The sequence below is a fragment of the Vulpes vulpes genome, chromosome 1, assembly GCF_048418805.1.
Source record: "Vulpes vulpes isolate BD-2025 chromosome 1, VulVul3, whole genome shotgun sequence".
Taxonomy (NCBI): domain Eukaryota; kingdom Metazoa; phylum Chordata; class Mammalia; order Carnivora; family Canidae; genus Vulpes; species Vulpes vulpes.
The window spans coordinates 24,087,152-24,099,468 of NC_132780.1; the positions used below are offsets into that span (position 1 = coordinate 24,087,152).

Consider the following 12,317-nt stretch of genomic DNA (forward strand, 5'->3'; position numbering starts at 1 on the left):
TCTCATGAATAAATAAATAAAGTCTTTAAAAAATATAATGAGACAGGACTCAAATCACAAATGAGAGAGAATGCATAATAACTGACATCACAGAAATAGGATTATAAGAGAATATTATGAAAAATTATTTGCCAGCAAATTAGACAACCCAGAAGAAATGGATAAATTCCTAGACTCCTATAACCTCCCAAAAAGGAGTCAGAAAGAAGTAGAAAATTTGAGCATACCAATAACTAGCAAAGACATTGAATCACTAATTAAAAAACTCCCCAAAACAAACAAGTCCAGGACCAGATGGCTTCACAGAGGCCATGTTCTACCAAACATTTAAAGAAGAGCTATTACCTACTCTTCTCAAACTATTCCACAAAAGTAAAAGAGGAAGGAAAGCTTTCAAATTCATTCTATGAGGCCAGCATTACCCTGATACCAAAGCCAGACAAAGACACTACAAAAAAAATGAATTTTTCTTTTTTTTCTATGTTAATGAAAGCAGTCATCTTTCAGAGTAATTAACTTGTCTTGGTGAGGCAGACTCCCTAGGTGATGTGTGGAATCAGTGGACAGCGCCAACTCACAGAGAGGGCGTTATATCTTGCTCACCCCTATTGGCAGCACCCACCATACCAGGTGCCCAGTGCCCACTCAGGTGTCTAGACTTTCCACTTTTTGGACTTCAGTCAGAAGAAGCAGAGTAAGCCAGGTTCAGACACATACCCTGTGTTGCTTCCAAGTGACACCCACCCTTGCTGCAGCATCCTCATCTGTGTTCCCAAAGTAAGAGGGCAGCAGTCCCACCCCATTGTGGTGGAACTGGGCAGAGGGTTAGTGAAGGATCAGGTGCACGTTTGGTGAATCTTAAAACTTGGTTTGTGATTCAGATGGCCCCTGTCTCTTGGTTCTTAAGGAAAGGAAGAGAGGCAGGAGCATCTAATCTGAAGGTAGCAAAGTTGCTTTGTCTGAAGGAGAGTCTGTGTAGTCTTCAGGGACACTTCCACCCCAGGGCACCACAAACCTGTGACTCACCATGCTGGAAAACCACTGATCTGTTCCAGACACATTATTTTATAATTGAACCAAGGGATCCCAGACAAGTAGAATAACTGTATAATTAATCATTGGAAATCAAGGTGGGCACCCAGGCCTAATTGCTGGTGTAGTTATTTCCTTATAATTCCAGGCTTTATGTGTCTTTGACCATGTCATATCTTTAGTGCTTTTTGTAATAATCTTAAGTCATATCTCAAAATTAAAAATATAGTTAGCGTTCTTTGTATGTATGTGCAAAGATGACACAGCATGAATATTTTAGGTCATAGCTATACCAGAACTTTCCTAGTGTACATATGTGTTAGTAATTACAACATATTTCTGAAGCCAAACAGAACATCTGTTTTGTTTTTAACATTATATTGTGAAGATCATTTGTTTTAAGACATTTATCTTTTTTTTTTAATGGAATTAAAACTTCCTATCCAGGACATGATGAAATTTCAAGACTGAACAAATTCAGTGCTAGACATATTTTTTGTATTTTAAGTTTAAAATCAGAAATAAAAGTGTCTTCCAACTTAAGAGCAATGCTTTCTCCAGTCACTCTGAATTTCAGCCTTCCTAGAGATTCTGTTCTTGTCAGAGTGTCCCAGTTACACAGTGGGGTTGTAATTACACCAGGGCCTGGGCTCCCTCCAAGGCTGCAGTGGTGGCAGTGCCTCACTGTGGTTCATGGGGCTTGCACACTCTCAAGACCCAGGATCTGTGGGCTAAGGACCCCAGCATGTTTTGCCACATCACCACCCTGTTCTGCTGATTTCGTTGTATCTGATGTTACTGTCTCTGTGATGTCCTGCTTATTTCCCCTACCACACCATGTGTTCCCAGAAAAGAGAGACCTTGTCATTCTGTTTATTATCCTTGTCTCTCTCTAGAACAGCATCTGGAACACAGAGTCCAGTCAGAATGAGAAATGAGTGAAGGAATGGCTCGGTATCCATCTGCACTGTCCCCGGATGCAAATTCTGTTGACTCCCCTTAAACTTTGCTGCCCAGTCTGCCTTAAACAATTGATGTCAGTGCATTTATATTCACATGGCAGGAAGTGTATTAGAAGGGTTCTTGTCAAAGGGATGAGTAACTGTATGTTCTTGTGCTTACCTGTCTCTTATGTTCAATGTAGCCAATTTAAATTAGCAATCTCTTACTTTCCTAAACTGGTTATAAATCTCAACTTTTTGTTCTATAAGATTCTACTTCTGCTCTTAGCCACCTGTCCTGATTCTAACAGTCTTCATTGTATTATTATTATTATTATTATTATTATTATTATTATTATTATTATTCATGTTATAATATCAAAATCCTAGCTATTATGAGAGGGTGCTGAGAAGGAAGAGCTAAGAAATAACATTAGCTTGGGGTGCCTGGCTGACTTAGTTGGCGGAATATGTGACTCTTGATCTCAGGGTTGTGAGTTCGAGCCCCTCACTGGATGTGGAGATAACTTAAAATCTTTAAAAAAAAAAAAAAATAAGGGGCATCAGGGTGGCACAGTTGATTGAGCATCAGACTCTAGGTTTCGGCTCAAATCATGATCTCAGGGTTGTGAGATCGAGCTTAGTGGCAGGCTCTGTGTTCAGAAAGGAGTCTGCTTGGGATTCTCTTCCTCTGCCCCTCCCCACTACCTGTGCAACCTCCCCCACCCTCTGTATCTCTCTAGAATGAATGAATGAATGAATGAATGAATGAATCTTTTTGAAAATAATAAATAGAATTAGCTTAAATGGGATAAAATCAAACTCACATCTTTGAAAGTTCAGGAAACTTGCTTCGGTGAATATGGAATATGCTGGTGGCTGTCACTTTTATCTGAGAGATTGGTTATAAGTGCATTCACCTGCATGCCACACACAGATATTTCCCTTGCTCCCTGGTTCTCTGATGGCCTGTGAAGTGGGGCAACTCTCTTCCTCAGTTGGAGAGAGTGCTATTATGAGATCAAGTCACTGAAGTTGAAAAATTAGAGTGACCTAAATATAAGCTCCTAGTCTGATATTTTGTAGACACAAAACTGAGAACAGCAAGAGAAGTCAACACATTTTCTGTATGTGTCCTTTATAAATTATCTAGAAATAAGCACAAAAGATTATTACATAGTGAAAATTTTAATACCATATGGTTTTGGTAAGTTTTAGTACATAGTAAATACTGAGCTTGATGTTAAATTGAACTAAATGATACTTTTGAACACATTAGGGCACAAAAGGTAGGTGCTAACAATGACCAGTGTAGCAAAAATTTTCAAAAGTGCATGCCTTACGGTTATATTCATAAGGTTGTAGCAAGGACAATTAATATGTTTTAAGCAAATCCACTACTTTCCATAAAATCTTTTGATCTTGAATAAAGAATAATGAGGGTGATCTTAAAATATTTAATTTTTTAGACTGACAGAAATTTTTAACTTGGAGTAGTTTCAAAAATTTGTGTAGAATTCACATACACTCTTTTCCCAGCTTCCTCTAATGTTAGTAACCAGTATGTAACCACACTAGTTCTCAAAACCAAGAAATTAACATGACAGTAGTGTTTTAATTTCACATGTGTGATTAACAGAAGGTACTAGATAAGGCCAATCATTAAGTATATTTTTACCAATAATTATAGCATAGCATCTTATAGAAAATGAATAGGTTATTGTTTTAACAGTAGGATCATTAACAGAACACTAATTCATAAATTCCATCTGTTCTTTTTTTCTTGCCATACACTTCTCGGTCTTGAACCATAACACATGTAATTTTTAAAGGGACTTGGAGGGTTTCAGTTAACAGCAATACTCAGGTCAGCTGTAAAGAACATGATTATTTTGTTCCAGATTTTCCCAGTCTTAGTCCACAGTGAATAACATCCTGTTCTCTAAGGAAGCTTGCAGTGAGAGGGCTTTTTTCTGGAGTGTGAAGCTGAAGCTTTCACTAAAACTGCTAGTGAAGTAACTTTGGGGTAGGTGTTGGTTTTCTGTGTGGGGTGGCTGGTCTGGTGGGTGCTCTTTATCAATGACAAGAGCGGCTACAACACATGCAGGAATACGAGTTAGATGAACAAAAACCTGGAATCACTTGATATTTTGTGGCTTAAGAACTATACTTGAGTATGATCTTATGCACGAAAATGCATAGGATGATATTTCTCTTGTTTTAATATAATTGTTTTCAAGGTGAAGATGTTCCAGGGTCGAATCTCCATCTTCTTCAGCATTGCAAATTTGTTCTGGAAGAATATTCCTGAGGGAAAATAGATGTACAAGTCATAAATGGTCCAAGCAATATTCAGGCTTTATCATTTCGGAGTTAGTTGTACATTTGTTTAAAATTTTTGTTTTTAAAATAAAATTGGATCTTTTTCTTCGACACTAGAAAAAATTTCAAATATGTCAAAGATGTAAATGTGAAAAATGAAGCTATAGGAGTAGAATAAAGTATGTCCTAGGAGTGTGAAAAAAAATCTCCCTTGACTCACAAATGAGAAACACTAAAAGAAAAGATTAATAAATTGGCTACAGGTCTTTTAAAAATGCAAAGTTAAAAGACATGAAAAACTAGGAGAATGTTTTTGCAACTTACAGTTATAGGGCTAATATCCAAAGCCCTCCTCAAAACCTATGGAGAGAAAGGAGAAGAGGGGCAAATGCTTGGCTAACCAGTTCACTGAAGAAAAAAATGAAATGTTGTGGGAACATGAAGAGACACTTAGTTTCATTCATGAGAAGAGAAATGCAAACTTCAAGTACCCTGGCACACCACTGCCACTTACCAGATTTGCCTCAACACAAAAACACTCAAAAGCTCATCAACATGGTCTGGTCCTGGGGCTGTGCAGGACCACACACCGTGGTGGGAGCTCAGGACAGCACAGCCCCACGTGCAGGGACCAGGAAGCATCATCTCCCTTTGCTCAGCTTAGGAACCTATCGCAGAGTGAGACCGGGAAAATGTAAAATGCTGTCCAAACAAAGTTAGGCATCATGGCATTATTTGTAGTAGTAAAAGAAGGGAAACAGGTAAGGAGCTGGTTAAATGAAATAATCATGTAATGGAATACTGGTCACTTGTAAAAAGAATAAGGAAATTCTCTATACTTACTGGTAAGGAGCAGATATGCTGATAATTACGGAATGTAAGAAGTAAAAACACTAGAGAGAGAGAAAAGAAAAATCTTTCTGTGTCATAATTTGTGTTGGAATTGTGGGAGGGGATGGGAAATATGAATCTGCATGTATGCTTATGTCTGCAAAAAGAAATACTGGGGAAAGGTACAAATTAATTTTAAAAGAATTAAACTCTGGGGAATGATGGAATATAGTATATGGGACCATAGAAGAAAGACTTCTCTTCATATACCTTTTTACAGTTCCAACTTTGGAATTATATAAACATTTAACATAGTGACAGTAACATTAAATAGGAAATTACAATTTCTAAAAACCAAAAACAAACCCCTGATCTGTCAGGTTGTTGATGTGTTGTCACAGAGAAAACCACTGTATTTCTGCGACAGACCCTCATGGAACATAGGCTAAAGACTAAGAGAACGCTCCTGAAAACAATGTTTTCTTCATTTGATACTTTTGTAGTCATAATACTAGCATTCTCACTTTGAAACTGTGTTTTGTATATTGTAAGATAAAAGTTAATTTTGTTGGGAACCTAGATTCCCAGTAGAAGATAAACAAAACAAAGAAACAAATTTAATCTATATGGTTACATTTGAATTGAGAACATTAGTATGAAGTCTTGTTCTTTTTCTTTACAAAATATATATTTCCTGACAGTTCACTATAAGGCCTCTCTCTCTCTCTCTGTCTGTCTTTCTCATGAATAAATAAATAAAATCTTTAAAAAAAAAAAAAAAAGGCCTCGAAATAGAAGAGAGGGACATGTCTGGTCCCCAGCCTGGGTGTGTGAGTGCTGCTTGCAGTGAGGGGGTGTGGGGCCCTCCGGAAGAAAGCCCTACACAGGGCTCCCACTGGCCAAAGAGTGGGGTTTAAGAACAGTAGTTATCGTTGATTAAAACATTCCACATGTATTAAACTATAAGTTAACATTGATTCTCCAGAGAGAGAAAGTCAAAAACAAAATAATAAAAGAGAAGCCGTTAGGCACCAACTTCTTTTTTGTTCCCCCTGAGACATCTCCTATTAACATTTTTATATATTGCATGGTCCTTCCCATTCATACATAATACATATCTATCATTTTTCAGTTGTATAAAGACAGAATTAACATACAACATGATACTACTTTAATGTATACAACATGATTTGATATTTGTATATATTCAGAATGATCATCATCACATTGTTTAGCTCACATCTGTCTCCTCACATAGTCAGATATTTCTAACCAGCTTCTGGTCTGATTGGACATTTAAAGAAAGACCTGAGCATTTATCTTACCTTTCAGAGTAACAAAGTGGCCCTAGCTGATGGGAAAAATCCTTGACAAAGGGATTCTAGCTACCAAATGTGTAAAAGGTAACAAAGAGCCAGTCGCCATTTCGTTGCCCCTCAGGAAGTCAGAGTTTGCAGCAAAGTCATCTGTGAGTGAGACCGCTGGTTCAAAGGTGGAGGAGAACAATATTCATGGAGGTTCCAGACTGCAACCACCTGAATCCCAGCACAGCGGAACCCCTGTGTGTGTCCTCACGCAGTAGCAAGGAAGCACTCAGCCACATGGCTTTTCACAACCTCTTACAAAGCCTCCCAACTCCCACCCATAATTCTTTCCCTCTTGTTTTTTTAGGAGTTTGTGTTTGGAGACCTTCATTCTCTTCAGGCAGACAGGAAACTGTGTCCCCAAAAGTGAGAGAAGCTGAGTCTCAATAATTTTATTCAGAATTTTACCTTCAGAAAAAAATCTGGATAGATCAGTTTATATATTTGGGTTTTATGCTCTACCGATTAGTTCTTAAAATCACACGTTAGTAGAAGCTGGTTCCCAGTATTATGTAGTCATGTTCTTTTCTAAAGGATTTTTACTGTGGAAGTTTGCAAATGTACACACATGTAGGAAAGAGCTATGATGGATCGTCGTGTACCTATCACCCCCTTCAGTCATTACAAATGTGTTCCAGTCTTGTTTAATGTGATCTCTTTCCTTTTTCCCCTTATAAGTAAATCCCAGACATCATATCATGCATGATTGTGTAATCATATCCTCTGTCAACTACAATAATTTAAATCAATACTTGAAAAGGCCAAAATTTACCGTATCTTGTTGTTGTTCAACCTCAGAAAATGTAGTGCTTTCATTTCTCGTACCCCTGGTGGTATAGATTTTAAGTCATTGTGATCCAGAAACAGCTCTCTGAGAGAATGATACGCCCCATAGAAGGAGACTCGGTCCACACCATCATCTGAGAGTCTGTTAAATGATAAGTACAGATACTCCAGGCCTGGCTCCATGTGGCCAAACACGTAGCCTGGGATGCGCTCGATTTGGTTCCCAAGGAGCACAAGGTGCAGTAGCGACTTGGGCAGGTAGGATGGGACGTGGTAGAGCTTGTTGTAAGAGAGATCAATGGACTCGAGATTTCTGCAGCAGAGAAGGGCGAGAGGGGGGAGCATAAGGCAGGAACCATTAACTCCGGGCTCGGACAGGTCCAGTTGGGATGCTTGGCCCTTTTCCCACCACCACCTGGTTGGCCGTAGAGATTCCTGTGTCAGGTGGCTGTGTGCAGCCTGCTCCATTACCAGGAGCATCAGGTTCAGACACAGCCACTCTCTTCTAGGGTCAAACATGAATCAGAAATGGAGTCCAGGGATCCCTAGATGGCTCAGAGGTTTAGTGCCTGCCTTCAGCCCAGAGCATGGTCCTGGAGTCCTAGGATCAAGTCCCACATCAGGCTCCCTGCATGGAGCCTGCTTCTCTCTCTGCCTATGTCTCTGCCTCTCATTCTCTCTCTCTCTCTCTCTCTCTCTCTCTCTCTCTCTCATAAATAAATAAAATCTTAAAAAAAAAAATAAAAGAAAGAAATGAAGTCCAGAGTCCTGGCTGTTGTCAAGCTGCCTCTGCCTGAGATCACCCCTGGTTCCAGCAAGGACATGGTGGTGGTGTGGAATCTGCGCTCTTGCTCCACACCTGCTCTCATGGCCTGGCATCTGGGGCTTGCAGAGAAATGAGATCTAGGAAAGGTGGCTGCCTGGCTTCTGAATTGCCCTGCCACCACCATGTCCTGCTGGGCCCTCCTGAACCTTGACACCCTTCATCCCTCTCTCCTGCCCTCGTGCCCTCACCACACAGCCTGCCAGGCTCCCTGCCATGACCTGTCCTGCTCCTCCTAATAGGCAGGACCCCTGTGTCCTTGCCAGGAAGATGGACCTTACGTCCAACCTTCCCTATCAGGTCAAGCCCCTTGAGTCTATTTTATGAGATAGAGAAATGGTTTGAAGGAATGAAGACAGTGTGACATAGGACAAGGGAACCCTGAGAGGTCCCATCGTGGGGTGAGGCTGGGGGCCTCTTACATCCTCCTCAGGAGCAGAGATGGTCTCCCTTCAGCTTCATGACCAGCTATGAGGTGGACAGACCTTGGGTAACTCACTACTTGGGGTCGTGGCAGGGTGAGCAGAGCAGCAGTGACCATGGTCGCCCCAACCCCAGTCCTGCTGTAAATGACAGGAGCTCAGGCATGGGGCCAAGTTGTGGGAGGGAGAGGGGCGCCATCAGTAAATGCACTTCCCCAGGGCTGGACCCTAACCTCCCCACCGTGCAGAAACCGCAGAAACCCAGAAGCCAAAGAGCATTGTGTACTCACTCTTGATTTATCCAGGCTAAAGGAGCAATCCTGTTTTCTTCAAGTTTATTGTAACGTAGCACAATGATGTTGATCTTTCTGGTGTGGTTGAAACAGATCTCAGTTATTTCTTCAATGTGGTTGTTTTCTAGGTATAATTCCTGTAATGATGAGAAGAGACTGTTTTCCTTTGTGTTGGTTGGTACATATATTGAGTTTCATAGACACGGAGATGGTACTGTGGACTGTTCTCATTAGTATTATCTGGAGAGTCTTCTGCTGTGCTTCTGGGTGAACTCATAAGTTGTCCTTTTAGTGAAATAAAAGGTACTGTCTTTCATGGTCATGGAATTAAACGAGTTTTTTAAACTATGTAATTTTGCAAAATACAGCATACCATAATTGTATAAAGCGCTCTAATTTACAAAACTCATTCATGTAAATTATGTCATTTGGGCTTCAAAACCCTAGAAAATGGGTAGAAATGACCATTCCTGGTCAGTAGCTGAGATGCTCAGGCCTGGAGAGAGGATGAGGCATGTGGTCCCACACCTGATGCCCAGGAGATACATGTCCCCACCAAAACCCGGCTCTAGGGAGTCCATGCTGCCGGCCAGCTTTTAGATTTGCTTGTATTATATAATTAATTAAAAATTAATTAAGAGCCTTCATTTAATATCAGGGTCAAGTTTGCTAGAGCTGTTCTTTTCTTTTTTTTTTTTTTAAGATTTTATTCATTTTATTCATGAGAGACACAGAGAGTAGAGAGAGAAAGAGAGAGACAGAAACAGGCAGAGGGAGAAGCAGGCCCCAAGCAGGGAGCCCGACGTGGGACTCGAACCCGGGTCTCCAGGATCACGCCCTGGGCCAAAGGCAGCGCTAAACCGCTAAGCCACCCGGGCTGCCCTAGAGCTGTTACTTTCTTTTTTCTTTTTTTTTTTTTTTAAGAAAAAATTTTTAAAATTTTATTCATTTATTCATGAAAGACACACACACACACAGAGAGGCAGAGACATAGGCAGAGGGAGAAACAGGCTCCATGCAAGGAGCCTGATGTGGGACTCGATCCTAGGACTCCAGGATCACACCCTGAGCCCAGGGCAGGCGCTTAACCACCGAGCCACCCAGGCGTTCCTAGAGCTGTTATTTTCAACAGTGAGCTGCCTTCAGGTTAAATTCAGTTAGTGTTACTGGGAGTTCTTCACTCAAGAACCTGGGAGATGAGAAATAGACATTGGTCTATGTCCTCATTCTCTATTCCTGTTGTAGTAATTTTCCCTTATTTTCATTTAATTTTGTGATGTGTTACATATGAAGAAGGCAATTTCTAGCTTTTTGCTTTTAACTTCGTATGTGTTTAGGGGTGAATCATATCAGCGGTCCCGAACTTGATTGCCTATTAGGATCACATGTGAGCTTTTTAAAGCGTAACTTCCAACCTAAATGTACTGCAGTCAGAGCACACTCATCCACACACGGGACTCTGTGTCTGTGCGGCAGGGTCCTGGAAGAAGAGTGCGCAGGCCTGCATGTACGCTGCCTCCCATGCCAGTGACTGGGATCTCTGGAAAGAAAATCAGGCACAGATGGAGACACATTGCTGCTCCATATTATTCAGGTTGTGTTTTGTGTGCATGCATTATGTATTAAAACCTTAATGTAAAAAGTTATAAATTACTGACCCCAGCCTCCAAAGAACCTGATGGAGGATATATGGGGTAGGATAAGGAGTCTGTATTTCTTTAGAATCCAAGAGATTCTGACATAAAGCCCAATATCAGAACCTCATTTTTACAATTTTGATAAATTCTAAACTGATATGTTTAACAAGATAGGAAGACAAAGAAAGGAAGTGCTGTGGCACTGTGTCAGACCCAGGCCGCCAGCTGTGGGGAGGCTCCATCCTGCATTCCTGCCGAGGAATCCTGTGTGTGCCCTCTGCTCTCAGGGCAGGAAGTCTGGCGCACTGGGCAGTGAGGGCCCCAGACTGTGTGCAGTGTGTCCCCTGCTGCAGCCAGAAAGGCCACACGCCTGGGCCCAGGATGGGAAAGGCTGTGTTCAGCCTTGGGGTGGGGGGGTGGAAGCTGTCTTGCAAGTTGGAATTCTGTTTAAATTCTCAGCCCATCTTCTCCGTGCTCTCCCCAAGAGCTGTCAGTAAGACCAATTTTCTACTTTATCAAGGGTCACTACTAATACTTTTGACTCACAGTTTGGTATTGTTTGAAGAAACAACAGTGATCAAATTATAGCAAATTCAGTATACAGCCCCCAAACATCACAGTGTGATGTTGTGTGTTTAACCTACATCACAGTAATCTTTTAGAATAGTACTGTTTGTCCTATTGAAGCATGTTGTACTTAAAATGTAGCACATTGTTGGAAAGATACAGATACCTCAATAGAAGCAGGAAGACCCTGTGGTATAATTCTGAATTTATTTCTTCCCAGACGTAGGTAGGACAGACTCTTCAAAGATTTGAAAGCCAAGGGATTGACATTGGTTTCACTGAGATTGTTTCCTTCCAGTTCTAAGGTGACCAGTTGATTGAGGTCTGTAAAAAATAAAACCTAATTATCAGAATATTAGGAAAATCAAAGAACCATGCAGTTTCTGTATCTTTCAAAATGTCATGTGAGATGTTCAGCTTATTTGGATGGTGGATGTTGCTTCTTTCCTGGTATCGCCCATGGTGAGTCTTCTCCCAAGTGCTCTGTGCACCCCAGATGCCCTGCTCAGCCGGGACCAAATGCTGGCCACACGTGGTCCAAGGGAGAGGCCCACTGAGCAGTCACCGTGCTATAGGATGTCTAAGGAACAGAAGCTGAGCGGCACCCCCAGGGCAGCGAGGGCCAACTGGGACTCAGGACACAGGTGGGCAAGAAGTAGAAGGTTGTGGAGGTCATTTAAACATTTGCAAAGACATGGACGTGCATATGACACAGCAGCATTAAAATTAGGGATGCACGGGGAACATGGGGGCACAATGCCTGGCAAATGTCAGTCTCTGAACAAGGGAGTTACAGCAATGAATTCCTGTCACACTTGTTCACGTCCTGGCAGCCAAATGGATGTTTGGAAAGAAGGATCAAGAATTGTCCATGCACTTGAACTGAGATACCAAGAAAGTCTTTTTTACAAACAAGTTTCCCTGCATTGTTTCTCCTGGCCTCAGGAGTGGTATGATCCAGATCACTTGGAATTCTACAGGAGAATGGACAGCTCAGCAGTGATGATACCCAGAGGCATCTGAGTCAGACATTCAGGGTGTAACTTTGGAGTTTGTTCAGTAGCCAAGATTTCCAGAATAGGAATGTTTTCATCTTCAACTCAAGTCATGGGCATTGCACTGAACACCCTGTACGGCTCTGTTCCTGCTTCCAGGCTTACCAGAGAAACAAGACGTGATCCAAGCAAGAGCAAGGCACAGTACCATCAGGGGTGGGGTGGGAGAGTGGGTGGGGCTGGGCTCCCAGGGACAGGAGGGTGTAGGTACAAGAGGGGAGGCGGAGGCAGCCAGGTAGACACG

At 41.6% G+C, this 12,317-nt stretch overlaps 2 protein-coding genes across 8 annotated transcripts in view; one reads left to right on the plus strand and one right to left on the minus strand.

Annotated features, from left to right (window-relative positions):
- Window positions 1–12,317, plus strand: part of CENPP (centromere protein P) — a 230,132-nt gene that overhangs the window by 162,215 nt on the left and 55,600 nt on the right. The window lies entirely within an intron of this gene.
- ECM2 (extracellular matrix protein 2) overlaps window positions 3,146–12,317 on the minus strand; it is a 33,073-nt gene continuing 23,901 nt past the window's right edge. For all 5 annotated transcript variants that reach the window (XM_072760495.1, XM_072760500.1, XM_072760491.1 and 2 more), the window contains 4 exons: window positions 11,185–11,342; window positions 8,812–8,951; window positions 7,263–7,589; window positions 3,146–4,280 (listed from right to left, as the gene is read on the minus strand). In XM_072760495.1, coding sequence (XP_072616596.1) covers window positions 4,112–4,280; window positions 7,263–7,589; window positions 8,812–8,951; window positions 11,185–11,342 — 794 coding nt within the window. In that variant the 3' untranslated portion in view covers window positions 3,146–4,111. The remainder of the gene's footprint in view (window positions 4,281–7,262; window positions 7,590–8,811; window positions 8,952–11,184; window positions 11,343–12,317) is intronic.